Source organism: Amborella trichopoda, chromosome 4 (assembly GCF_054954075.1).
Source record: "Amborella trichopoda isolate Santa Cruz 75 chromosome 4, AtrichopodaSantaCruz75HAP2 v2.0, whole genome shotgun sequence".
Classification (NCBI taxonomy): Eukaryota; Viridiplantae; Streptophyta; class Magnoliopsida; order Amborellales; family Amborellaceae; genus Amborella; species Amborella trichopoda.
In genome coordinates this window covers 4040587-4068362 of record NC_142339.1, presented here as the reverse complement: position 1 = coordinate 4068362, position 27776 = coordinate 4040587, and the positions used below count along the sequence as shown (strand labels likewise).

The 27776-nt window shown below is 35.8% G+C and overlaps 2 protein-coding genes, 1 long non-coding RNA gene and 4 other non-coding genes across 28 annotated transcripts in view; 1 reads left to right on the top strand and 6 right to left on the bottom strand.

Moving 5' to 3' along the window:
• LOC105421053 (uncharacterized) overlaps positions 1-11858 on the bottom strand; it is a 46446-nt gene extending 34588 nt beyond the window's left edge. For 4 of the 21 annotated variants that reach the window (XR_016053846.1, XR_016053845.1, XR_016053843.1 and 1 more), the window contains exons 1-5: positions 11097-11858; positions 9083-9360; positions 8898-8959; positions 6312-6371; positions 1740-1843 (exon numbers count right to left, since the gene is read on the bottom strand). This is a non-coding gene — a long non-coding RNA (uncharacterized LOC105421053). Of the gene's footprint in view, positions 1-774; positions 1160-1739; positions 1844-2843; positions 3892-6263; positions 6372-8897; positions 8960-9082; positions 9361-11096 lie in introns of those variants that run through there. The other 17 variants (XR_016053848.1, XR_016053842.1, XR_016053847.1 and 14 more) reach the window with 13 other exon arrangements.
• LOC148782208 (small nucleolar RNA snoR80) lies at positions 1057-1186 on the bottom strand. The gene has a single exon (XR_016055184.1). It is a non-coding gene; the product is annotated as a small nucleolar RNA snoR80 (small nucleolar RNA).
• Positions 3109-3237, bottom strand: LOC148782207 (small nucleolar RNA snoR80). Its single transcript, XR_016055185.1, has one exon. It is a non-coding gene; the product is annotated as a small nucleolar RNA snoR80 (small nucleolar RNA).
• On the bottom strand, positions 5558-5684 carry LOC148782206 (small nucleolar RNA snoR80). The gene has a single exon (XR_016055186.1). It is a non-coding gene; the product is annotated as a small nucleolar RNA snoR80 (small nucleolar RNA).
• On the bottom strand, positions 7546-7675 carry LOC148782205 (small nucleolar RNA snoR80). Its single transcript, XR_016055183.1, has one exon. It is a non-coding gene; the product is annotated as a small nucleolar RNA snoR80 (small nucleolar RNA).
• Positions 11859-14988: 3130 nt separating the features above from the next.
• WCRKC1 (WCRKC thioredoxin 1) lies at positions 14989-19413 on the top strand. Of its 2 annotated transcripts, none has more exons than XM_006849482.4 (5): positions 14989-15529; positions 15608-15682; positions 16438-16504; positions 17461-17478; positions 19181-19413. In XM_006849482.4, exons 1-5 carry the CDS (start codon positions 15198-15200, stop codon positions 19277-19279), a joined length of 591 nt encoding a protein of 196 aa, XP_006849545.2. In that variant the 5' UTR covers positions 14989-15197; the 3' UTR covers positions 19280-19413. The 2 variants fall into 2 exon arrangements, with proteins under 2 accessions (XP_006849545.2, XP_088720550.1); XM_088864424.1 differs by having other exon boundaries at positions 15062-15494.
• A 174-nt stretch (positions 19414-19587) lies between these two features.
• Positions 19588-25853, bottom strand: LOC18439315 (uncharacterized). The gene is made up of 2 exons (XM_006849483.4): positions 24708-25853; positions 19588-19875 (listed from the first exon to the last, which is right to left on the bottom strand). The coding sequence occupies exon 1, from the start codon at positions 25730-25732 to the stop codon at positions 24740-24742; it is 993 nt and encodes a 330-aa protein (XP_006849546.2). The 5' UTR covers positions 25733-25853; the 3' UTR covers positions 19588-19875; positions 24708-24739.
• Positions 25854-27776: the final 1923 nt, after the last annotated feature.

Below are 27776 nucleotides of genomic sequence, written 5' to 3'. Positions count from 1 at the left end.
CATATCAGTGAGCTTTCTTCCACAATTTAAATTCAAAAGCATAGAGTTCGTGGTAGCCTTGCACTTTGAGAAAATGTCTTGTGATACTATGCTCCATAGTACGTGGTATGCCCATTGTTTAAGTCTTTTGAATTGGATATATCTCAACCCTCTTTGATACTTGGTCATCTTCATATCTCTATCAAATTGAACTTGTAAAAGTGGGTATAAAATTTATTATAAGCTTTCGAAAGTCAAGTGATCTCTTTGAGTATTGAAATCATCAATGCCCTTTTCTATTGGACAAAATTAAGTCCCTAAAAATCTGATTTGTGATCCGAGTACAAAAGGTTCGACCATTGGCTTTCCATTAATTGTCTGTAAGTTTATTTATTGTTAATTAATGTTTTGTGCTATGGAGGAATTGAGCATTCATACATGAAACATGATCGCTTTTATGCCTATATATCCTATGCCCTAATGCCATGATGAATTATTAGCAATAAACCATGCAAATTGAATTCATATTTGGCCCACCATGATCAAGTCAATTGTATATATGTAATCTTGTATTTTTTATGAAGATGGAGTTTGGTCGTGAAGTATTTGATGTAATTCATAAGTGATGACAAATTTGAATATATTATCTTATATAGTGTTGTATACGTGAGGACTTGAGTACATGAGCATTGCCATATGTTTGGTTGTATTTCAACTTTGGGATTTGTAAAAGGACCAATTAGAGTTGTAATTTTTATTTCGAAGTAAGTGTAAAACTAAGTTTACTGGCTGGAATTTGTGTAAAATTGCCAATTTATACGAGGAATTTATGTATTTTCAAAACCTCTCGTTTCACAATGATAAAAATTTAAGACATTCAAGAGCATAGAAATCTGTGCGTTAAAGAGGTTATATCCCCAAAATTTGGGGTCCTAAAACTAATCCTAGGTAGGGTTTTACCCGAGGGAGTAAATGGACAGTACACACCCGAGGGAGTAGAATATCTTTCGGCAACATTAATAGAGGACACACTATAAGTTTTAAACTCGAGATAGTGTGAATATGGAAATGACGGGGAAGTGTATGTGGAGTTTCCCGGAACAGCAGCAACAGAAAAAGGCCACAGTTCAGAATAGCCACAAAAGTTAGTATAGCGCCCAAGCCACTACATCTGGGGGAACTACAAATCAAGCCCACAAAAATTGGTGAAGGGGCACATAAAGGAAATACAGAGGATCTTATAATCATTTTCTCTATGATTCCTTTCCAATGAAAATTCAAAGGCAAAAAAAATAATGAATATTGTAAATATACTATATAGAGGTAATTTAGTCCACAATTAGTATCATCACCACACCCACTTTGATTTAGAAAAGTACAAAGAAAAGACAAAATAAAAGATACGATCAAAGACAAAAAAGGTGAAAATAAACCCAGAAAATGAATCAAAGGAAATAATAAGAAGACGCTCCTATGATTCATGACAGCACCAAACAAGTAATTTGAGGAAAGGGATAATAGGAAAGAAAGATGGTCTAAATAGGAGAGGAAAAAACAGGAGGAGAAAAACCCAAATGCAAATCATGAAGAAAAAGAAATAAGAAGAATTTGAAAACTTGGGTGTTTGTGAGCAACATAGATTATCACCAAGATAAGCAAAGAAAAATTGAAGAGAAACAAAAGCAAGTTAGGGAGGCCAGAATAAAAGAGACGAGCACGGTAAGGGAATAAAGAAGAAAACAACGAAAGTACGGACTTACCTTTTTCACTTTATAACAGAGAGAGGGGGAGGGAGGGAAAGAATCCAAGGCAACACAAAAACATGCGGATCCACCAATTTTTTGCATCAATGGAAACCCAATACCTGCAAAACCCGGAAAAAGCCAATAGGAGAATAATTTTATCATTCACATCACAAGGAACACATTTAGCTCACAAGCTAAAAATTTTAATCCTTAGAGACAAGCACTTAACTAGAAGTAAAGTAAACCATGCTTATGGTTGGGCGTGTGACTAATATCTAATTTGTGCTTTTACATATTCTGATATTCCTCTTTAGAGCATAATAAAATGAGATATTTACAAGCATCATTTAATCAAAACTTCAAGTCAACATCATATCTATTTAAGCAACCATTAGAAAAATATCAAAGACAATCCCTTTGCTAAAAAACACCATGCGTAAAACTACAATATTGCAATACTTTCTAGCCAATTAATTTTCTCACTACAATTCATGCTCCTTAACATAAAAATGATTAGAGGCTCGCTTATTCACATGCATTGAAAAGAAAACATCATCTTCAATATAAGTTTCACAAAAGAGTTCGTCTAAGTATAAGAAGTGGCAGAAGCATCCAAATTGTACAGTCCATTTGCAACTATATACCTAAAACGTACTAATCTGCATAAATAATCAATCAAAATATGAAACACATAAAAAAGCATATTAACACATGGAAAACTCATGAGATTATAATTTATTTGATGCAAATTAAAATAATTTTGTAGTCTCCCCTGTTTGCCACACATTTTTATTCAACCGGTGCTAGACTCTTTTCCATAAATTTACTCAAAACGAAACAAAAAAACAGTTTGTGGTATGACAACAACGAATTATTTTCACCCGTTGATGTGTACTAGTGTGGGATTTTTTTTATTGGAAGTATGCTACCGGCCAGATTTGCCAAACAAGAATGACGGGAATAGCCACACCACTGAATTATCGACAAATGTGGTTGTGCTCAAGGCCACTGCTCATTCATCCTATTCTAAAGTTCCTCAGCCGTAATCTATTTGATTCCAAACTGCAATAGCTAAGAACATAAACCGTTTCATGCAAGGGAGCATATCAAAAGCACTACCTGCTGTAACCAATGCTCTCAAACATTCGAACAAGCTATATTCCTTCCTCATAACTCTGTGCCACACAACTCCCTCCCAAAATCGATTCCAACAGTGAAACATTAATAAAGGACACAAGAAAAGTCTAAAACTCTAGACAGTGTGAATATGGAAAGGGATGGGACACACAATATAATCAAAAACCCTAGATACTGTAAATATGTAAAAGGGATGGTGCCTACAATACAAAATTATCAAAATAAAGATAAAGGGCAAACAAAAAAAGAGTGTCTGTGGAGTTTCCCAGGACAACAGCAACAGAAAAACGCCATCGTTCAGAATAGCCACAAAAGTTAGTATGGCGCCCAAGCCATTACATCTGGGGGAACCACAAATCAAGCCCCCAAAATTGGTAAAGGGCGCATAAACAAATACAGAGTATTTTATTTTCATTTTCTCTATGATTCAAATGCAAAAAACAGTAATGCATATACAATATTCTTTCAAAAAATAGTGCACATACTATATATGCACTCTACTCCACAATTGGCATCATCACCACACCAAAAAACAGAAATTTAATATTAAAAAAAAAAGATCAGATCAAAGACAAAAAGGATGAAAATAGATCCAGAAAGTAGATCACATGAAATAAAATGGAAAGATTCCTAATATTCATGATAAAATAAGTAATTTGAGGAAAGCAATAACAGAAAAACAAAGATGGTGTAAATCAGAGATAGGCAGAAACAAGAGGAAAAAAACTCAATGTGAATATCAAGATGGAAAACTAATGAGAAAAAGTTTTGAAAAGTTGGGTGTTAGTGAACAACATTGAGTGTCACCAATAAAATAAGCGAAGAAAACAAGATAGGGAGGCTGGATGAAAGAGGCAAAATAAAGAAGAAAACAACAACAAAGGCCCCTACCTCTTTCACTATGACACCAAAGAGATATGGAGAGAGAGAGAGAGAGAGAGAGAGAATTCAGTGTGCCTAAAATCTGGGCAGATCCGCGACTAATCTACCTTGAACTCCAACTTTTTTTGCATCAATAGAAACCTAACACCTGCAAACCGGGAAAACCAACAGGAGAACAATCTGATCATTCACCTTACAAGGAACACATCTGAATCACAAGCAACAATTTTTAATCATCAGAGACAAGCAATTACCTAGAAGTAAATTCTCATGATTATAGTTGGTCCTGTGACAAATATCTAGTTCATGCTTTTATAAGAATGGGATAATTATAAGCATCATGAATCAAAATCATAAGTCAACATCATTTCTACTTAATCTACCATTAGCAAATCTCAAAGACATTCTGTATGCTAAAGAGTCTTAACAGGTAAAACTATAACGTCACCAGGATGTCTAGCCAATTGATTTTCTCACTACAATACAGATGTATCACATAGAAACGCGTAGATGTGATCATGCTACATCAAAAAAAATAAGGCTTGCTTATATAAATGCTTTGAAAAGAAATCATCATCTTGAATATAAGTTTCACAAAAGACTCACAAAAAGTATACGTGGATATGGAGACAGCCATATTGTACAAGCCTGTTTGCAACTTAACTATAGCTACAATATACTAATCCGTGTTAGACATGTTGCATATTCATTTCTTAAGTGATCATCAATTAAAAGCAAAGAATATGGAGACAGCCATATTGTACAGCCTGTATGCAACTTAATTATAGCTACAATATACTAATCCGTGTTAGACATGTTGCATATTCATTTCTTAAGTGACCATCAATCAAAAGCAAAGAAAACACATAAATAGCATTATAACACATGGCAACCCCATGGGAATATAATTTATATGATGCAAATTACAATAGTTTAGTAGCCTACCCTATTTGCCATATTATTTTTTTTCAATTTGCTAGACTCTTTTCCACATATTTACTGAACCAAAAAATCCAGTTTGTCGAAATGAAAACAAAAGATTTGAAGAAATAATTCACGCCCACTCTCATGCAAGAGAGCATATTGAAAGTAAAACCTATACTAATCAAAGCTTTCAAAAATTCTACCAACCATGAAATGAACAAACCCCGATATTCCTTCTTCATAACTCTTTGACACACAACTCCTAGCCAAAATTGAATACCTTAGTGAAACATTAATATAGGACAAAAAATATGTGCAAAACCCTAGATACTTTCATTATGGAAAGGGGATGAGACACGATATTGTGAATATGGAAAAGGGATGGTGCCTACAATACAAAATCAAGAAAACAACAATAAAAGGGGGAAAAAACAAGAGTGTCCATGTAGTTTCACAGGATAACGGCAACAGTAGAAGGCCACGGTTCAGAATAGCCACAAATGCAAGTATGGCACCAAAGCCATTACATGTGGGGGGATCACAAACCAAGCCCCCAAATATTGGAAATGGACGCATAAACAAATACAGCGTCTATCTCAATTTTATTTTATCTATGATTCCCTTTTCAAATAAAATTTGAAGGCAAAAAAAAAAAATGAAAAAAACTCCAAAAATTCCTTCTTTGTAACTCTTTGAAGCATAACTCCTACTCAAAATTGATTCTAGTGAAACCTTAATATATGACACAGTGTAAGACCCTAGATACTCAGAATATGGAAAGGGGATGGGACACACAATGTACATGAAAACCCGGGATAGTGTCATTATGGAAAAGGGAAGGTGCCTACAAAACAAAATCATGCAAATAACGATATAGGAAATAAACAAAAGAGTGTATGTAGCGTTTCCCATAACAACGGCAACAGGTAAAGGTTCAGAATAATAGCCACAAAAGTTAGTATGCCGCCCAAGCCATTACATATGGAGGAAACACAAATCAAGCCCCCAAAAATTGGTAAAGTGTGCATTAAAAAATACAAAGTATTTTATTTTCATTTTATCTATTATTCCCTTTCCAAATAAAATTCATACGCAAAAAACAATAATGAATGTACAATATATAGGTACTCTAGTCCACAATCAGCACCATGACCATGCCCACAAAAAGAAGCTTTATTTGAATAAATAAATAAAAAGAGAGAAAAGAAAAGACAAAATAAGAGATAAGATCAAAGATGAAAACCGGAAAATAAACCCAGAAAGTGAATCAAAGAAAATAAAACGAAAGGCACTCCTATGATTCATGAGAACATAACACGAGTAAATTTGAGGAAAGGGATAATAGGAAAGAAACATGGTGTAAACCAGAGATAGCAGAAATGGTAGGAGAAAAACCTTAATGTGAGGGAAAACGATTGAGAAAAAAATTTAAAAAGTTGGGCAAGTGTGGGCAACATAGAGAGCCACCAAGAATAATAAGCCAAAAAAAAGAAAAGAGAAACAAAAACAAGATGGGAAGGCTCGAAAGAAAGACAGCCCAGGATGGCAATGGAATAAAGAAGCAAAATACAGAAAAGGGGCCTATCACTGTGATACCAGGGAGGGAGAGAGGGAGATAGAGAATCCAGGTCGTATCAAACCCACCAGATCCGTCATTAATCTACCTTGGACTCCATCATTTTTGCATCAATGGAAAACCAACACCTGCAAAACAAGGAAAACCCCAATAGGGGAATAATCTGATTATTTGTCTCACAAGGTACACATTTCAATCACAAGCAAGAATTTCTAATATTGGACACTAAGTAAATTAAATCATGCTTATAGTTAACTGTTCAAAGAATTAAATCATGCTTATAGTCGGGTATGTGACAAATGTCTAGTTCGAGCTTTTAGAATTTTCCCACTAGAGCATAATAAATGAGATACTTATAAGCATCCTTGAATCAAAACTTTAAGTCAACATCATATCTATTACAGCTACCATTAGCAAAATGTCAAAGACATCGCCTCTGATAAAGAACCCAAGGGGTAAACCTATAATGTTACTAATATATTTAGCCAATTAATTTTCTTACTGCAACTCTGAGCATATTGATACGGTTATATCACATAGAGAAAAGTAGATATAATCATGCTCTTAAACATCAAAATAAATAGAGGCTTGTATGCATACATTGAAAAGAAAACATAATCTTGAATAAAAGTTTCACAAAAGAATTTGCAGAAGTATAAGAAGTGGTTATGGATGTATCCAAATTGTACAGTCCATGGCAACTTAACTACAGCTACTTCTGTGTTAGACATGTTGCATATTTATTTCTCAAGTAATCAATCAAAAGTAAAAGAAACATAGAAAAAAGCATAATAACACATGGTAACTCAAGTGAATGGCATTTATTTGATGCAAATTACAATAATTTGCAGTCTCTCCCATTTGGTATATATTTCATTCAACCATCGCTAGAATCTTTTCCATAAATTTACTCAACCAAAACAATCCAGTTTTATGGGAATAAAAACCAAAGAATCATAGAAATACTTCATGGCCCATTGTGTAAGGGAGTAAATCGAAAACACTACCTATAGTAATCAAAGCTTTCAAAAATTCAAACAACCATGAAATGAAAAAAAAAAACGGATATTCCTTCTTTATAACTCTTTGAAGCATATCCCCTACACAAAATTAATTCCTGTAGTGAAACATTAATATGGGACAAACGATATGAGTGTAAAATCAAAGATACTCTGAATATGGAAAGAGTGGAAAGGGGATGGGACACACAATATAACAGAAAACCCTGTATACTCGGAATATGTAAATGAATGGTGCCTACAATACAAAATCATGAAAATAAGGATAAAGGGGGGAAAAAAATAGTGTGTGTGGAGTTTCCCAGAACAACGGCAACAGCAAAAGGCCATGGTTCAGAATAGCCACAAAAGCTAGTATGGCGCCCAAGCCATTACATCTGGGGGAACCACAAATCAAACCCCCAAAAATTGGTAAAGGGCGCAAAAACAAATACAGAGTATCTTATTTCATTTTCTTTATGACTCCATTTAAAATAAAATTCAAAAGCACAAAAAATTAATGAATATACTACATCTAGGTACTTTAGTCCACGATTAGCTGCATCACCACCCCTACAAAAAGAGAGACAAAGAGAGAGAGAGAGAGAGAGGCACAATGGGGCAAGGATGGATGAGAGAGGAGAGAGAGGTGTTGGGAAGAAAGGACTAGGTTTAAAACTAAAAGGCAATGGAAATGAAAAGAACACTGAGTTGACTCCCATTTTGTATGATAAAAATGTTACTCTTTTCAATATATATCTCTTATCCAACTATATTTTAGTGAGTATCTCCCTAGGGCTGTCTCCTCCAAACATTCACACCAATGTAATAGAATAAAATGTAATAAACAATACAAACAAATGGGGGGAAATTTGTCTTCATAATAAGCAGAAAACAAGCAACTCAAACATGAAACACACTTTTGATCAAGAAAGTGGAAAAGGTCAACATAGAATGATGGGGAGAGATTGTACCCGGCATCCATCTCCATATGATGAATATTGAAGAAAAATACAGTACATGTAGTATGTTACGAATGTTATATAAAAAATACTTCACATAAACTTGGATATCTTCTGAATCTATATCTATTAAAGCAATGATTGCAAACTTCAAAACTTCTCCTGCTGATTTAGCAAACTGTTTAAACCAAATACATAAATTATCGTCAGAAAATGTAATCTTGAAAACCTATTGGTGTAATCTTATTGGAGTAGCAATCAATTGTATGATCAAAATATTTATGTAACTAAAGCAAAATCGGAAAAAGAAACTAATAGAGAACCAAGCCACAGAGATAATGGGACAGATAAAATTTGAATTTTGAAGCTTCAACATATAATATACATGAAAAGCTACTAATCCACTTGTTCATGTAATTATGAATTTAATATTTAATCATTTAACTTCAAGACAATCAATAAAAAAACAAAATGAGCATGCGAAGTTTCATCAATCTACAAGACTTTGCAATTCAATGTAAAAGGAAAATCCCATCTGTTTGCTACCAATTTCGACAAACTAAAGGACACCTAACAAGACTAATCCAAAAACCAGAGGCACAACACAAAAGAAAACAAACAATTAAGAGGTAACAGAACAGAAACATCAATACAAGCAAACCATAAATTAAAAAAAAAAAGGATGTATACAAACCTGATCGTCAGAAAAAAGCATATAAAAGCGAAGTGACTAATCATCAGGCCACATTCCACTATCTGCAGAAAAAGTATGAGATATGGCAACAGTGGAAATTAGGACAGGAGCAAGAAAGATAAATTGTCTATATAGCAAGAGAGAAAACAAGGAAAGAAGAAGTAAAAGCTCGGAAGAGATATTACCATTTAGTAAAGTCGGATACATGCAGGGGCCTGCCAAATTGAAGAACGAGAACTTTGCAAGGGTAGGGTATCTCTGATGATGGAGTCCACTTCCTGCTTCTTCGATAAGGTATTGAGGAGTACATCCTTCTCTCTAAATTACTTCTCTCCAAATTTTCTCTCTGAAATATGGTGTCCTCTCTCTAGATCATACATAACTAATTTTTCTGCACTTCCTCTTTTGGAAAAACAGAGGAAGTCCGCTGCTGGCAATTTCCCATTTGTGCAAACATGGATATCTGGAAGCCATTGTTTTAACCGTTAGTTACGTAACTCATTGATTGAAGGTTGACATTTATAATTTCCACGGAATATTTTAATTCATAATGCATAATTTAATTTAACTATAAATCTCTGCCAGACAATGGAGCCCATGGGAGAATAGAAAATGCATGATTTCCCTCCCTTTCTTTTGCAATCTTTAGGAAACAAGTGCATCACTTCTCCAAGAGATAACAGAAAATGCCTCGTGAAAGAACGACACTATATAACGGGAACATATCCACAAGGCCATTGGCCCATCAGCAAATATGGGAAAACTCTGCCCGACAACAACACTTACGTAAGGCCATCTTGAAAAAAGTAAGAAAGATTCCACAGAGTACAAACAGTAGACAAGTTTGTATTGTATTCCTCAACAAGGATCCCTATTTCCAAACCAATGTTTTGAAACTCCGTCGGGCCTCGGACTGGGGCCTGACCCAAGCCGGGTAACTCAGGCAAGCCTCAGTGGACTCAGCATGTCCCATACAAGAACAAAACACGCCCAGAAAACCTCAAAAAAATGTGAAAAAAAATAAAAATAAAAATAATTAGAAATAGCGAAAACTAAAATGAGTAACAGAAATCATTAAGAGTCTATAAAAGATGAAAAAATTACATAAAATATGGATTATTGAAAATTTTATTTATACCTTGAAATATTTCTGGAAATTTTTCAAACCTTGCTCAAGACCATTTTAAGGCAATTTTTCAAACCTTGAAATATTTCAGAAAAATCAAAGAGAAAAATAAAAACATCGGAACATACAATAAGGAAAGTTATCAATTCAACACAAAATCTATAATTTTTGAAGTTCCTAGCAAATGCGAGTTGGCCCCTGGAACTCATTTCCGCGGACACTGAGATACTCGGACGAGTCAGAGTGGACTCAAGTCGATTCCTTGAGCAATGTTCCAAAAAACTAACCTAGTGGAGTAAAGTAGAGTCCTAGAGTAAATATTCTTATATTTAAAGAAAAAAAAAAGGTAAGAGTCCTTGAGTAACGTTCCAAAAAACTAACCTTAAAGCATGCTGACATAACACATACACATGAAACCGAACAGTAAAAAGAGCATGCTACAACCATAACCTGGCCTGAAAATCAGTACGGTGAAAGGCGATTACTCGAATCCCATTCAAAAGTTAGTGCCTTTCCTATAGCACATCGCATCAAAAGAACAATCGCACAATTATCAGATATTATCAGAAATATCAGATAAAATTTTGCTACACTATGAAAAGATATTAGAGCACCAAGATGAAATTGAACGCAATTAAGAACAATGAAGATTAATAACAATGAAGATCAATGTTTTTTAACTCACATCGCGCCTGGGACTCATCCCCCGGCCCCAGGCGACCTTGGCTGAGTGGTAGTTTAAAATAAAATAGGAATGGTTAAAACTAAACAAAAACAAGGCAACATAAAAAGTCCAAAAAATCTAAAAATATATATATAACATAGACTTAGAAAAAAAAGTGATCAACAGTTGAAATTCTAAAAAATAAAATTAAAAAAAAAATAAAAACATAAAAATAAGGCATGTGACAGGAAAAACTCACAAAGCATTGTAAAAACCAACAAAAAAAAAATTATAACATTGATCCCAAATTTTAGGAGGCCCAAATTGGACCCAAGTACTTGACTATGCAAGATTAGGCTCGGCCGAGTTTCGAATCATGCGTGAGAAATAATAATAATGAAGAACATACCTGAAATTTCGCTGAGGGCTTGATGAGAGAGGACGGAAAAATATGAGGGATGGGGACAACAAATAAGGGCTACAGCTTGAAGAAAGAGAGCAAGACAGATAGAGAGAGAGAGAGACAGCAACAAGAAGAGGGATATGAATAGAAAAAGGAGGTTACAGAGAGAGGAAATAAGGGCGTGAGAAAAACGAGGGGCTCTCTCTCTCTCTATCTGTAAAACGAGGGGCTCGACTGGGGTTGAATAAGAGAGTGAAAGGGTAGAGAGATAAAACTTGGGGTTGCAGGGGGATAAAGGAGCGGCTCGGCAGGGCTGAGAGAGAGGGGAGGGGCATCGGTAGATAGAGGGAGCTTCTGGTCGCAGAGAGTGAGAGATGAGCAGTTCAACCAGCGTCGAGAATGACGCTTAATTCCAGGGTTTATGACTCCTGAATAGAGATTCCATTCTAGGGTTTATGATTACTAAATAGAGCTGGTAATGGACCGGCCCTCCTTCGACCGGTGGAACGATAAGTATTTAGGCGAGTCCCAACCCTGGCCCTCTCTGGACCAGGCCTAAAAGCCCAAGTCCAGGGCGGGGCCGGCTCTATCATGGTCCAACACTGACAGTTTGAAGCGCGTCTATCTACCCCACGAATGGAAGTTTATGAGGCTCGCTGTTATAAAACTAGCTAATTAAAATCGCAAGAGATTTCGTGGGGGATAGTCAAATTATAATTTAAAGGCTTAATCAACCTGAATAGACCATTTTTTCTTTAAATCATCGACAAAGTCACCGACTTCTTGCAAAAAATAAAAAGAAGCGTACTGTAAATCATATCTAACTAGGATAACTAAAATTATAGAATAAAAATGAAAAACTTACCTACCTGGGCCCAGGATGCCCAAACCTGAAGCGTGTATTAGAATCGTGGGTTATTTATCCCTTTTGCCCTTTCTTTTTGCCTTTGAATTTTATTGAAATCCAACTCTGAAATTGGCCGAAATTTTGACTATGAAAGTTCAAAGAGATTACAATTGTGCTATGATTTTGTAACCTATATCTAAGATCGAGAATTATGGGATCTAGGGTTTTGGAGGCTAAAGGCTTCTAGATAAAGGTTTTTGGGATCTATGGTTTTGGAGGCTAAAGGTTTTTAGGGCTAAGGTTAGGATGACCTAAGCTATAGCTTATTATCGATAATTAATGTTTAGAAAGCGAGCATTTTAAGTCTCTAAATGTTTAGACTTCTAAAATTTATAGAGTTTTGCTTGAAATTGGTTGTATGTTGAATGACCCGAATCACACAGCTTATATACGCATCAAAAGTCGGTTTCCACACATTTTAAAGTTTATACATTGTATTTATCTTAAAACTACATCAAATTCGGTTGATGATGAACACCGTGTCATTTGGAGAGTTTTGGGTTAGATGATGCACCTCGCAGCATTTGGAGTTTTTTGAATAAACGCCACACTCCCCAGGTTTGGACCTAAATAAGATTTATGCAAAACAAAACTTTATGGGCCATATCTTAAACAGTTGGAAAGCTCTTGACATCTTCTATAATTTCGAATCAAAATTGGGCCAATTTGGGTGTTTTTTAAGGGATCTATAGAGCTAGGATTTTTGGGTATTGATTTTCAGGTTTATGATGTTGTATTGGTGTATAGGTTAATTTCCTATGTTTATAGGGCTTAGGTCTATCTAAGATGACTATTTGGGATATTGGGTGGTCCCTAGAGTTCAGAACCTCATGAAAAATTAACCAATTTCATAATGGTGTACCTACACGTCGCAACATTCAAATAAATTTATTATGGACTTTGTGTCTAGTCAATGACATATCATCAACTACCCCAATTTTACATCTAACGTTCAAAGAAAAAGTTTATGCAAGGTTGAGGCCCTAAACAATCAAATTAAGTTGTAACTCAAATTTCACTAGAAGATGATATTTTGATGTTGAAAAACCCTCAAATCAATCATCTCAACCTCAAAATGTATAGACGTGAAAACATATGGATTTCATGTTTGGAAAATAGTGTCTTGTGATGCATTATCTGAGTTGTCAATTTTCAATATTTTCAAGTGTTATATATATCATTGACCTACACTATTTTGTAAGGTTTAAATTTTATAATTAGGGATGAAAATAAAATTTAAGGGCATCACAAATATTTTTACTATTGAGAAATCATCTTTTAATACTATTTAGAGGTACGTCTTTTCCAACAATCAATAATGGTTGTGATCTACTTATGCCACAAGTAAATGGTTTAACTTTTTATTTTTTTGGATAATTAAGTGGGGAAGACAAGCCCTACCAGTTTTTTTTTTTTTAATAGAATGGGAAATAGTTTTGGAAAGTTGTTGCATGCGGCGGGGACCGCATTATTACATTTGTAGTCCCCGAGGTATAAATCATGCATTTTAAAGATGGATGCAAATAGGTGGTCTATCTGAAAACAATTGAAACTAACGGTCCAAATATTTTATTAATAGAATTATTATTTAAAATTTTAAAAATTTATTTATTTTTTCATATTCATGATCTTCATGTTAGAAATTACATGATCCTTAAAAATTACGTCAAAAAATCCATGTCAATTTTTTTTTTTTTAACAGGTGACTCGTTTCTACATGGACTCATAGAAACCATGTCCATTAGGTTTTTGAAGGTGTTAGTTGGTGGCGCTAGTGATATTAGAAGCCACGACGTGGTAACTAGATATATGTGTGTTAACCTTAGGACCCATTCATTACTTGCTATAATATGCGAAATCAAATAGTTGGAGATGTGCTGTAGATTGGGCACAAAATCCAAAAAAAATTATATCGAATATTGTGACACACTTCAATCCACTGCATTTCAAATCAAATGACAATGAGTAATAATGACCTCCATGTACCAAAAGTGAATGGTCCATATAATCCCTAAATAAAGTTATAACACCATATTTAATTCCACGAAATATATATATTTCAAAGTAAAACTCCCAAGGGCGAAGTTCGTATAAGGCTACAAACTTATTATTATTATTATTTTGGGTAAATAGCAATAACCTTAGTTGTATGAGTAAAATTGCACTATTCCACACCTTCTATGTTAATTAAACCGTGTAGATTTGACATTTTTTTAAAGTGCATCAAGGGATGCATTTCTACATTTGCTTCCTCGGATGCACTCAAATGGTAGCCCCACCTAGATTTAAAAATAAGGGTATTAAAACTATATTAAAAATCTCAGTCTTGTTTTTTAAATATATTTTTCTTTTGAGATTCATAATTATCATAGTTTTGATTTTTTATCTTTAAAATTTTAGATTCAAAATCCATAGTTAAAATAGATTTTGAAAAGAGGACTCATTTAAATAGGTGAAGCGGGAGGACTCATATAAACCTTGTCCAAAATAAACTAGACACCATAGATTATTGCAACCTTGAGCCATCAAGGTAAGGTACACCTCCAAACTTTGACATGGGATACCATTTTGGTGTTAAAATTATTAGGATGGTACAAAAATCTATTTTTATCTCTAATTGTAAACTCTAAATAGTCAAAATCAAGCAGATCTATAAACACATGAAAATCTTGAAAATAAATTATCTAGATAATGTATTACAAAATATTCTATTTTTAAGACTTGATGTCTCTTATTTTCTTTGCATATATACCTCTTGATGTCGAGATAACCGATTAGATATTTTTCAAAATAAAAACAAACTTTTTCAAAAAAATTAGAGGTGCGCTTTGGTTTTTAAGGTGTGAACCTTATGTAATTTTTAGAAAAGGGGATAAGGTACTATTTGAAAAAGCCAGTAGGGGCTGTCATGCCAACTAAAAATTACCCCAAAAAGACCTTATATAATTTATTTTTTTCTATATAAACTTTGTCCATGTGGCGATCCTTTTTAATCTACTTTTGTATCTTGGACCCACTTTTACACTCTATTCCATGTTGCCCGCTCACTTGCTTCCGGATAAGCCTCTATTTCTCTCTCTACAAAAAAAAATATTTTTTAACTTCCAAATTCTCTCTCTTTCTCTCTCTTCATTCCAGTTTCCAAATTGATCCATTGAACCATTCATGTATATCTTTTGAGTGATTTATATTTTGTAATAATGGCGGTTTTGGCAGCAAATTCTCACCTGAGTTACAAAGATTTTTGCCACGCTGATCAACCAGTAACAGTTCATCCTCTCTCCTCTTCTTACATGGTATCCGTTTCTGGGGTTTTCAGTTCCATGAGGCCTGAAGAATCAGTGGTTGCCTCACCCAAAGGTAGGAGCAGAAGAGAGAGAAAGTTCGTGAAAAGTGGAGTGAGAAGCAGAGCTTTCTGGCAAAATGTTTCGAGACCCTCGTCGATCGAATTGGAGGCCATTGTTGGCTTGGAGGAGCTCGATCAGGCCCTCAAGCAGGCGCAGGACCTATCCCAGCCCATTGTCATTGAATGGTTTTTTCTCTCTCTGTCAATTTAGCAGTTCTAGTTAATTAACTGTGTCAATTACAAAACCCCTCTCTCCATTTACAGGATGGCTGCTTGGTGCCGGAAATGCATATATTTGAAGCCAAAACTGGAGAAACTTGCAGCGGAGTACCACACAAGGTGAAAGAAAACTAAACACTTTCTCTGGTCTTCTTTTCCATCCGTGGTGGTCAGTAGAAAGAAAAAACACCAATGGTACATATCTCTCCACATTAAAACTATTAGGTTATTATGATGGAACCGAATGGGGAAAGGGTTTGGTAGTGATATTTTAAAATAAAAAAAATATATAAATAATATTGTAAAAACATAAAATATACTGAAAAAGGCGGTCCAACTTTATTTGGCAGGCTAACTGATTGAATCAAAACCGGTCTGTTCAACCATTAAAAACGGGTTAAACATTGATACTGATTTTTATGGTAGACAAAATTTGGTTTCTACTTTCGATCAGACTATCCAAAGTTTGGGTTAGGTAGTCTAAGGATTCCAACAAGTCCATAAAAAAGAAAAAAAAAATAAAAATAAAGAATAATAAATAAATAAATATATATATATAATGTATGGAACCATGTGATCAAGTATGTCCAGGTAGCTTAGTACCTAGAAAAACTCACCTGGTACCATAACAGGATGGAGGGGGTCCATAAAAACCAAACCAATTCCGAGTTCCAATAAAAAATAATAGGTCAATCTATACGGATTTTCCGAATCATAACGACCGTGAAACTCCGGCAGAAAGAAATACCACCAAACACCAATGCAACCTCTCTCTCTAGCAATGTAGTATTTCTCTCTCTCTAACCGCTAGGGGCATTGTTGCGTGAGTTTATGGTCTTGAATTTCTAACTCTTGAGTTGTGTGCAATTTGACAGAATAAAATTCTATTTCGTGGATGTCAATAATGTCCCTCAAGCCCTTGTGAAGCGTGGCAACATCTCTGTATGTTTTGTTATCCCTATTCTTCCTCCTTATTATGTATGCTTTCGATAATATAATGCTCTCTCAACGTAGAGCCCTATAAACCTGAAATTGCCCTTCTTACCATGCATATCTTGCTATTCTCAGTCCATATTTTTTATTTCCAGCCATTTCAGATCAAGACCATGTGATTTTTATGGATATTTTGAAATTAAATCAAAATATATCATTAAAGTATTAAAATAAATATTAATTTTAGATCTATTTTTCCGTTCCTTTAATATGAGTTTGTAATAAAATGTACGCCATTGGGCTATTGTCAGCTTTAGGCCGATCCATTGGTGGTCAGTCATCCAAGTGATGGGGCTCGCAACGGTTTTACCTTGACCACCATTATGGGTGTTCTATAAGGTTGCAATCTTAAACAATCCAATTAAGGGGCACCTCCAAATTTTATTATAACATCTATTTTTGGTGTAATTATTTTTTTTAAGATTATCTGAAAATCTATTTTATATTTATTTATAAAATTTTAAACTTCAAAAATAGTTAATATCAAATAGATTTATAAATATATGAAAATCTTGAAAATGAATGGTCTAGATAATGTGTTGCAAGTTGCCTTATTTATGAGACTCAATTTTTTTATTTTTTTTTTCATATTCATACATCTCGATGTCAAGATGATCAATTAGAAGGTTTTTCAATATTAAAATAACTTTTTTCGATAGATTTTTGAGGTGCATCTGTAATTCTACATTTTGGTTGCAACCTTATATAAACATTTTCCTTGCTTTAGTGAATAAGGTTTATATGAGTCGGTTGTCTCACCTATTTAAATGAGTCCTCTCTCCAATATCTATTCCCATGATCACTTAGTTTATAACATATTTTTTAATTTTTTTAATGCTAGAACGATCTTGTCCTGATTTATACATTTTGTTTCACTTGCATGCTTGGACGGATTTTGGTTTCAGAAAATGCCAACAATTCAGGTAAGTTATGAGCCACTATTATTGTTATAGTTGTTGCAATTGTGAAAGAAAAAATACCTCAAAAAGCCGCAGCTTTATTCTAACATATCGCATATCTTACCCACTTCGTACCTTCCTTGAAAATAAAAAATCCACCGATTCGGATTGGGTATTGGCCAAATAAAAAGGTATTCGTCCTAGAGCAACTCCCCAAAACCCATCTTTTATACTTATTATTATTTTTCTAAATTTATCTAATAGTTTATAGGTCCCAAAAACCCCCAAGCTCTTTTTTTTTTTTTTTTGGCTATTTCCCCCATCATTGACGCGGGCCATATCCAATGGCCAATCCATCAATCTAACACAAATCTGTATGTAAAACCCCCAAGCTCTTTTTTTTTTTTTTTTGGCTATTTCCCCGATCAATGACGCTAACCATATCCAATGGCCAATCCATCAATCTAACACAAATCTGTATGTAAAACCCCCAAGCTCTTTTTTTTTTTTTTTGGCTATTTGCCCCATTATTGACGCTGACCATATCCAATGGCCAATCCATCAATCTAATACAAATCTGTAGGTTGGATGATCCACCCCACTGGTCCAAATTTTAAAACACTACAAAAAATATAGTTACACATTGAAAACTTATAAAAATTTAATCTCCACCTCAATGACCATTGTCAAAGAAAGATGAATTTGAAACCCTAAAGTTAGTTCATTTTACAAAGACTTTTTCTGGAATTGAAAACTTATAAAAAGTTCAAACTGCTGAAGAAAGATTGATTTCAAACCCTGCTGAAGAAAGATTGATTTCAAACCCTAAAATTAGTTCATTTTATAAGACTTTTTTTTTTCAATCTATTTCACGTATTTTTAAATATGTGCATGTACATAATTTTTGGAGTTTCAAATACTAAAATAAAAAACAAAAGTAAATTTGCGAGGCATCAAAACGTTTTCCACCACTGAATCCGGTTTTTTCAAAGGGATTTTGAATATTCAGCCTTACTAGAATCCCACGGCCTTAGGAAAACATCATCCATTAATCAAGGGCTTGTTTGAGTTTTCTAATATTTATACATATATAGTGTGAACACTCTAACATAACCATAGGCTAGTGGTCCTACAGCTATATATGAACCCAACAACTCAGATTCAATCTAGACCGATTTGACCAACAAAATCTCATTTTGTATTTTAATTTTTTTTTTTTTTACAAATCCAAATCACGTGAATGTTTAGACGTCTATTCTTTTCATCAAAGTGCACCTAATAAAAATATTAAAAAAATAATTCGTAATATATAAATCTACCAAAATACCCCTAAAAAATTTCGGATGTATTTTGAACAATTTATTTCTCACGAAATATTTATTTGATATTTTTATTGGATTATCCTATTTTTAAAAAACATACGATCAAAATTTCAAGTGATTTGGATTTATATATATAAAAAAAAAATTAAACTTCAAATGCGAAATGCAGTCGTGATCATTAGATTAACCCAAAATCAATCTAAACCGTTGGACTCATATGTAATTGTAGAGACCTACTGGCTTAGGCTAGCATTTCCTATATATAAAATGAAGCATCTCCAATAATTTCTAGTAATTAATGCCTAAAAATATTCCCCGCATGCCCATTTTTGCCTCATTTAAAAGAAAAGAAAAGAAAAAAACCTTCCTTCCAACTAAGCAAAATCTTCCTTTCAATCAAACAGCTATGGAAGGATGGAGAGATGAAGGCAGAGGTGATCGGAGGGCACAAAGCGTGGCTCGTGCTTGATGAGGTCCGTGAGATGATCCACAAATTCTTGTGATTCCTTCCTACTTTTTTCCCTTTCTTTCTATTTTTCTATTTTCTTTTTGCATTTTTGTCATTAACATATGTTTATAAAGAATAATTTAGTGAAACATAGGGGAAAAAAGAAACATTAGCAGTTTAAACTCTAAACTCTCTCACTCCCTCTAAGTCCTGTCTCTCTTATGAGAGAGGCCCAAGTGGACCTTCAATGACAGTAGCATTACTAACATCGACTGCTAACCACTCCAGCCCAAGCCTGATTCCTGGAACTTCAATGTCACTTGAAAATGGCTTCTTTATTTTGTTGCTTAACAACATCATAACTGGAAAAGGAACTCAAATTTCTTTTATTAAACATGGAGGTCATGAAAACAGATGAGTCTGCAAAACCCAAATTCTCAATTTCCCAAACAAAGTTCACCAGACATTTATTCACCAAGATCCACCATTTGGAGAGAGGAAATGAATGTACAGTTGATAATACTACAAAGTGATATACCGGGAATCCCGGTAAACATAAACAAGACTCCATGACCACAGCATTTGTGCCACAGCCACAATGCTTTCTTTGAATAGAAATTGCTTCTCTCTTTACCACCAATGCAGTGAAAACTGTACATGCGGCAAAAGTGAGCTTCAAAACCCAAACATAAAGAACAAATTTCAAGGGGAGAGATGAAAGGAATTACGAGAAACTGACAAACATGGATGCAATGCAAGTTCAGAAAGCTCTCTCTCTCTCATGTATAGACACTCCAATCACTTTGACAACAAAAAGGCGATAACATCAACGAAACATTAGAGGCAGAAATGTATGTGATGACATGCAGATGGTTGCAAACAACTTCAGAGGTTCACTAGCACTATGTTTACTCTTAAACCATGTAACTGACAAGGAAAACTAAGCATTCTGTGTGCTTGCAAATAAGTACAGTGAAGTGCTTTGAAATGGCATAAGGGCCATAGTGTACCTGACCTCGAGATTGAAGGTCAGAGTAACAAATTTTTTTTTTCCTCTCGTGATCAGAAGGTGAGAGTATCGCTGTGCAACAAACACCTCCAATTTAGGCGAATCAGACCCCATAACAAATACAGATAATTTTGCCAAAAGTTTGCCTAATCAAGGTTCTTGTCCAAGACTGCAAGACCCAAGTTTTATTAAAGGAAAAACTAATAAATAACAACCTAATATTGCCAATTGAAGTGGATCCAAAAAGAAAAAGCATGGTCATGGAGTCATATATCTAAGTTTTCTATTGTCTGATAATTGAGTAAGACTTGATTGTTTCAAGGACAAGGTGAATGTGTTCGGTTTTAATGAAAATGCCTCGAAGTTCAAACTTCAATAAACCACAGCTTCCTTATAAACAAACAATTGAAAGCACCATAACGATTAAACAAAAAGGAGGAAAATATAATGCGATCCTATTTTCAGATGGGTCTCAAACAGTGGTTTAAAACATGGAACCAGGTACGGAACCCGCAGGCTCCGGCTTGTATAGGCACGGCAAATCCAAGTCAGATAGCTCAATAACTCGGACCAGAAATCATTGTTTCTTTTTTCATGAACACCTGGACAGACTTCGTCAGGACTCAGGTTACCCTAATTAAGGTCATCTGAAACCAGCAAGATGCCGGTTGCAAGTGACTTGGGCAGACTCAGACACCCCCAAATGCTAGACCTAAGGAAATGGGTAAAGCTGCTGACAAAATCTATAGGCATTAATCCCTCATTAAGTGTCTGTGATGGTTGAGTTGCTTATTTGTATCTTTTATCTTTACCAAATGTCATTTCTTAAAATGCATATATAGAAGGCCATGGTCACTATATAATATATGTACCATACACACATCATATGAATCATACTAGTATCAGTCTACTTTTTCCCCAGAGAGCAGTTCATATGACAAGTAGCATCAAAGAACACGTTTTTGCCATGCTTTCATATGTATGTTCCTTGTTAAACTCTCAACATCTGCACTTTCATTGAACCCAAACATCCCAATTGGCAATAGGTACTCATCATGCTAGTTTTATTAGTCCACCAAAGCCTACTCCCCTTCTATATCTCAATCATCTCCAACGCCACCCTTGTGAAAACCTAATCCACTCATCTTACCGCGATCCCTCACCTACCACAAAAATTAAAAATAAGAACTAATAGTCATGCGCACCCCTCCCTCTCCCTTCTCATTTTTCCATCTTGTACACTTTGTTTATTGTAAACTACACTCTACATCTCTCCCCAAATAATGAAAAGAACCAGTGCTTAAATACTTCAAGCCCGACCCAAACCAGCCTAAATCAGCCGGAGCAGGCACCCTGCCGGTTCTAGGTGATCCTAACTTGAGTAACCCAAGTGATAACAGAATCTGCCCAAGCCTACCCATGCCATGACAGAGCCTGTCCAGGTATTTAAAGAAAGGAAAAGTATAGAATGAGACCATTTACCTTTGATAGAAGGTGGTCACAATAATCTTGACCATTGGATGTGAAATTGGGTGGCTGCAATTATTCCATTGACCAAGCTCAAACTTCAAAAGAAATTTTCTTGAACTTCGTGACACATCCAAGCAATCAAATTTCACATCAAATGGATGTAAGGAATTATGACCACCTTATATCAAAGGTAAATGGTTTCATTCTATACAATCCCTTAAAGAAATCAGCAATTCCTGATCTGAGTCCTGACGGATAGAACTCCGGACTAACCAAATAGACTTAGACCGGGCCCTGCCTACTTCCAGGTTTCATCATAAGAGCAACAACAACAAAGAACAGCAAACCATTCCAGTCACAGACCATTTAAAAAAAAAAAAAAGGACTCGACCATTAACCTCACTAGTTTCCGTAAGTTCTTTGTAACCATGATGCTTCACTAATTTTACTTTTGTAGAGCAGCTGGTTTTGTTTGACAAACTTCAAGGGTCTGAACCCTTCATCTCCCTACCTCACCCAAACTGATGTGTCTACTACTAAGTCCAAGCCTAAGGGACGTTTCTCTTTCCCTCCCTTAAATGCCCACAAAGCCAAAATTCTACCATGTCCAAACTACATAAATATTCTAGTCATTTTTAGTACTTTTCAAAACAGTGATTCCACAACCATAATTTCGTCCTTTCCAATCTTTGATATCATGTAACCTAGACAAGCATTAACAAGAAAAGAAAAGAAATATACTATCACTGAAGATGATATGGTCCAAAGGATACAATTTCGGAGAAAATTGTCTATAGGAGATCATATAATATCTTGATCTTTAGGTTAACAATATAGGAGAAAATTCAAGATGAAATTTTCCTCCCAATTTTTCCCACTCAGCTCTCATCAAAGGAGACAACCAGCTTAACCTTTCCAGGTTTCATTATACTTATATATATATATAATCTAATGTTTTGTTACATCCCCCCTAAATCCCCCACTCATAAACCCTTATTTTAATTTTTATTTTATTTCATTTACTTTTACTATTTTTTGGATCATCGATCCAATGATCTTACATGGATCTGTCAGTGAACGATCCGCCCCAATGATTTGGGTTCTAAAACCCTCATACAAACATTACTTAATTGCTCATAACTATTTTCGTGACTTTAGCTAAGGGCATTTGGGATCATTTCCAAAAAACATATAGCACACAACTTGGTATTCTCAACTACCGAAAATTGGGTTGGCAACGACTGGGCTAGCCTTGGCCCTAGTCCCTGTAGGGCCAGCCCTGGCCTGACACAGCCTAGACTCTGCCAACAAGATCCTAGCTCAGGCCGGACCAGGCTAAACTTGGCAAACCCTGTCGCGGCTATGACCCAGGATCGGCCCTCGAGATGCGGTGGTCTGGCCCCGCTTGACCTAGCCATGCACGGCTATGACCCAGGACTGGCACTCAGGCTGTGGTGGCTTGGCAGCCTAGCCTCAGGCCAGCCCTACCCTCGTGTTGTGGTGGTCCGGCCCTAGCCTTGCCTTCGGGCTACAACTTGTGGCCCGGGCCCCAACTTTTAGGGCTGGGCCAGGCTAGAAGGTCCAGCCCATTGCCAGGCCTACCAAAAACTTAGCCAATCACCTGAAGACCTAGGTAATCATACTATGACTGCAACTATACTAAAATTTGCATAATAATGGGCAATTTTTCAGAATTATGACTGATTTCTTCTTAACATGAATCCATTTTGTATGGGCCTCCAACATGCCAGTTCCCCATTTCCACATTCACATGAGTACATAGTTGACTATTGCATTGCTTCAAGTCATTTGTACATCATGAGTATTTGTCATATTAAAACTTTAGAATTCCATGTACCTATAAACTTCTGTTTTCTAACTTAAGAACAATCTATTCATCCAAAAAAAAGAAAAAGTAAGAACAATCTTAGATCCAAATGGATGATCAACTCCTCGAGATCATCAATCCATAATAGGATTTTCGTAGAGTTCTTATTCAAGAGTAGATGTATCATGCTGAATAAAGATCACTTTACAAGCCAGTTGAGCCCTTCCTACTCTAGAACACAAGCCAGCTCACCTCTTATTCGAGCAGTCATGAACTTTTATGCACATCTCATCAAAGAATGAGGAAGGATTTCTCCAGAACCTTGGCCAATAAAGTTTCAGCCTTTTGCATTTTCTGTATGCATGTAGGGTCATCACCAAAGAGCTGTTTTTTCTTTTCATAATTTGCACCTTAGATGTAGTTTAGCCAAAAGAGAAGTGAATGAAAAAAGTTCATACAGTCCTTTTTATAGATGGGTTCTTCTAAAAGAAAAGGCCGCATGATGGCTTTACGTCATTTTTTTTTTTTCCTTGTGTGTTTGGGGAGGCGGGCTTATATGTTGGGAATTTGGAAGATTGTGAAGGTCATGGACACAGGCATGGTGATTCTTTTTATTTTATTTATTTATTTATTTATTTTTTAACAAATTTAGGCTTGGTAAATTTGGGGAGGCAACTTTTTTAGTTTTCCAAGTTACTAATCTCAATTTTGGGATAATATGTTGAAGGACATGTCACGAGGAATAGGCAATTTGGAGGGTTGATATAACTTTCAATATCCTTCAATATGTTGAAGGACATGTCACAATGGGCATAATGTGTTTCAAGCATCAAACTATAAAAAAATGAAAATCCAGAAAAATAAAAATAAAAAGATACCAACTTCCTCTTATGCACACAAGGTATATGTACCTTGACAACACCCAATATTCTTAAAAATTCAGCCAAACAAAAAGAAAAACTCTTCTCCAGTTTCTGAATAAAAAATAAATGAAAATGGAAGGAATACAAAAATTAACCAGTTTCCTCTACAACAATTCAACAAACAACAACATGGAAAAGACTTCAAATTATCACCAAATAGAAGCAAAACTGAAAAAAAAAAGAAAAGAAAAATTCAACACATTTACTGAGATCGTGAGATATAACAACAATTGAAATAATTTCAACAACATACCTTCTTCACAGAATACCAGAATAGAAGATCTCCTATCGTTCGATCAGCCCCCCTCTCGCCTCCGACATGACTGCATCCCCATCCACCTCCGCCTGTGGCCTGCTCGAAACTGTCTCGCCGCTGCTTGTGGGCCCCACGATAGACGTGGTGGGGCCCACCTGAGCCATCCGTGTACCCGAACTGATCCCTGGGAACACCATCCTGTGCCTCCTCGCAATGTTCTGCAATGTGCTCCCGATATCGATCCCCAAATTCCCCTCAATCAGCTCCTCAAACCCCAACCCTAACCCTAATCCTTGCCCTAGTTCCCTCAAATTCTCCAAAATGCCACCCAAAGGGTCCTCCCCATCGCTCATCGGGACCTGTGAATCTCCAAAAATGCCCCTCAATGCTTCGGAATCGGCAGAAGGATCCTGCAAGGTCTGCAAAATGCCCCTCAAAGGGTCCAGCACCTCGACGGGCAGTGCCTGAGAATTTCCCAGAATGCCTCTCAATGGGTCATCGCCGTCCTGCAAATTCCCCAAATGCTCCTCGGTTGGCAAGACGAAGCGGCAGACGGGGCACGAATTGTGCGTCTGGAGCCACGGAAGAATGCAATCGCCATGGTACAAATGGTTGCAGGGTAATTGCTTGACCTCGTCGTCGATTTCGAATTCATCCTTGCAGACTGGGCAGTAGATGGCGAGATCTGAGGTGTGAGAAGGTGGCGGAGAGATCCTAACCGTCGGAATGGAGGCGATGGAAGCTTTGGAGGTGGGGAGAGGGGAGGGGTTGTTGGGGTGAAGGAGGTGGGCTAGGGTTTGGGAGAGGAGTTCCCATTGCTGGCCGGAATCTTCGCCAGAGAAGTGATCCTGGCCGGAATCTTGGCCGGAAAATTGGTTATGGTGGGGAGGGGAATCCAGGTCCATTTGCTCGATGAAGTTGCCTTGGCAGTGGGGGCAAAGGAGAGAGAGAGTGGGGAGGAGAGAAACCGACATGTCGCACTCGTGGCACCAGTAAGTCTGCCCTCTGCTACTCGATGACATGGTAATGCTCTCTCTATCTCTCTCTCCAGCCGCTGTAATGGCCCCTTCTCTCTCTCCAGCGACTGTAATGGCTTCTCTCTCTCTACATCAGCTGCAATGGCTTCACTCTCTCTCTTTCTATGCTCTGTTTCTCTCCAGTTGGGCCTCTTTAAGGCCTCTCTCTCTCTATCTCACTGCTCGCTGTGCCCATTAACTCGTGCGTACGAGGCTATGCCGCCCTGGCTCTAGACCACCAATCACTAAAGGTACGTTTGTAAGGCTGAGGCCATAAACAATCAAAATAAGGCGTACCTTCAAATAGAGCCGTTTATTGATTAAAAAAATTTATGATGATCTGGAAATATTTTCATTTCTAGTCATAACATTTAAATATTAAAAATTGAGCAGATCGTTGAACACTAAAAAAATCTAAAAAATCAAGATAATAACTTATTAGATGCACTATTTTAAAAATTTTAAATCTTTTTTTTCTTAATTCCACGCATCGAGGTCAAGATGATCGAACTTGATGGTTTTTTAACATTGAAAAAGCCTCTTCTTGTGAATGTTTGAAATGCGTCATAATTTGATTGCTTAGAGCCTCACCTTTATATAAATTTTTTCATGACTAAATGAGTCTCTAACACTTGTATTAATATTAAGAGGGGGCAATGGGCCAAACTAGTACCCGGGAGTCGATAGATACACCCAACCTCGGGTTTGAATATGGGTCCAAATTTTAGACCTGAATACTATTTAAGTTTAGATGCGGTTCAATTGGACATGACCTATACTTGTAGTTATAGGATATATGATGACAATCATGTATCTTTAGAAAAATAATAAGTGTTCATATTGTCACAATATTTACAGTATTATTGACCAAAAAAAAAAAAAATCACAATCATATGATATATGATGGGCAAAAAAAATAGCAAACAAAAAAAAAAAAATCTTAATCATATGGTCGAAATGGATCCAACCAAACCCAAAGCCCGACATATCTTAGCACATATCCAAATTTTGGATCCAAATGGTATTCGGGTCCAACTCCAACCGAACCCATACCAACCTGTTGCCACTAGCTTGTATTTCATCTATTCGGTCTCGTATACGTTTCCCTCCGCTTTCTTATCGTCTACGGCTACTTGCATATTCTCAAATCTCAATAGCTCCATTATCAATCGAAAAAGAGAGCAAAATTCCCAATTTCTCCATACAGTGGCTCTCTCTCTCTCTCTCTCTAAGAAAAGCAAAATGCATTCCCAATTGCTCCACATTGTTTCTCTCTCTCAAGCAAAATTCCCAATTGCGCCATATCTCTCTCTCTCTAAGAAAGCCAAATTCATTCCAAATTGCTTTATATTCTCTCTCTAAAAGCCAAATTCATTCCAAATTGCTTTATATTCTCTCTCTAAAAGCAAAATGCATTCCCAATTGCTCCATGTTCTCTCTCTCTAAAAGCAAAATGCATTCCCAATTGCTCCATATTGTAGCTCTCTCTCTCTCTAAAATAATGCATTCCCAAATCCCTATTACTCTACACTGGCTCTCTCTCTCTCTAACTTTTGAGTTTATGACGACTTTCGGTTTGAGTCGCCATCATCTTACTATTATAAAATGCTGGACTTTATGCATAGTTTTTATGCCTTCGATGTGTTATTATTTTATGTATCTTAGAAGGGGGGCAACGGTACGCTCCCTATCACTATCAACATCTTTTCTTTTCAAGTTATTTATAGTTGAATCAACATTGAAAAAATAGTTATTTGTCGAAAAGGTTTACACTCCCGCAGAGCATATTGTATACTTACTCCCTTAATATGTTAGTATTTTACTCCCTTAATATGTGAGTATTTTTAAGATTCTGAGTTGTCGGATGTATTTTTTGCAATGTGGCAACCAACTTCAGAAATAATTTAAAACACACTATGTGCATTTGAAAAAAAAGTGTTTTAAAATTGAATGTAGATCATCGAATTTTTGGACGGCGAGATCAAAGTGTTAAAGAACTTAAAATCCAATTTTTAAAATAATCATCTAGAATTCTTCCTAATTTGATTCT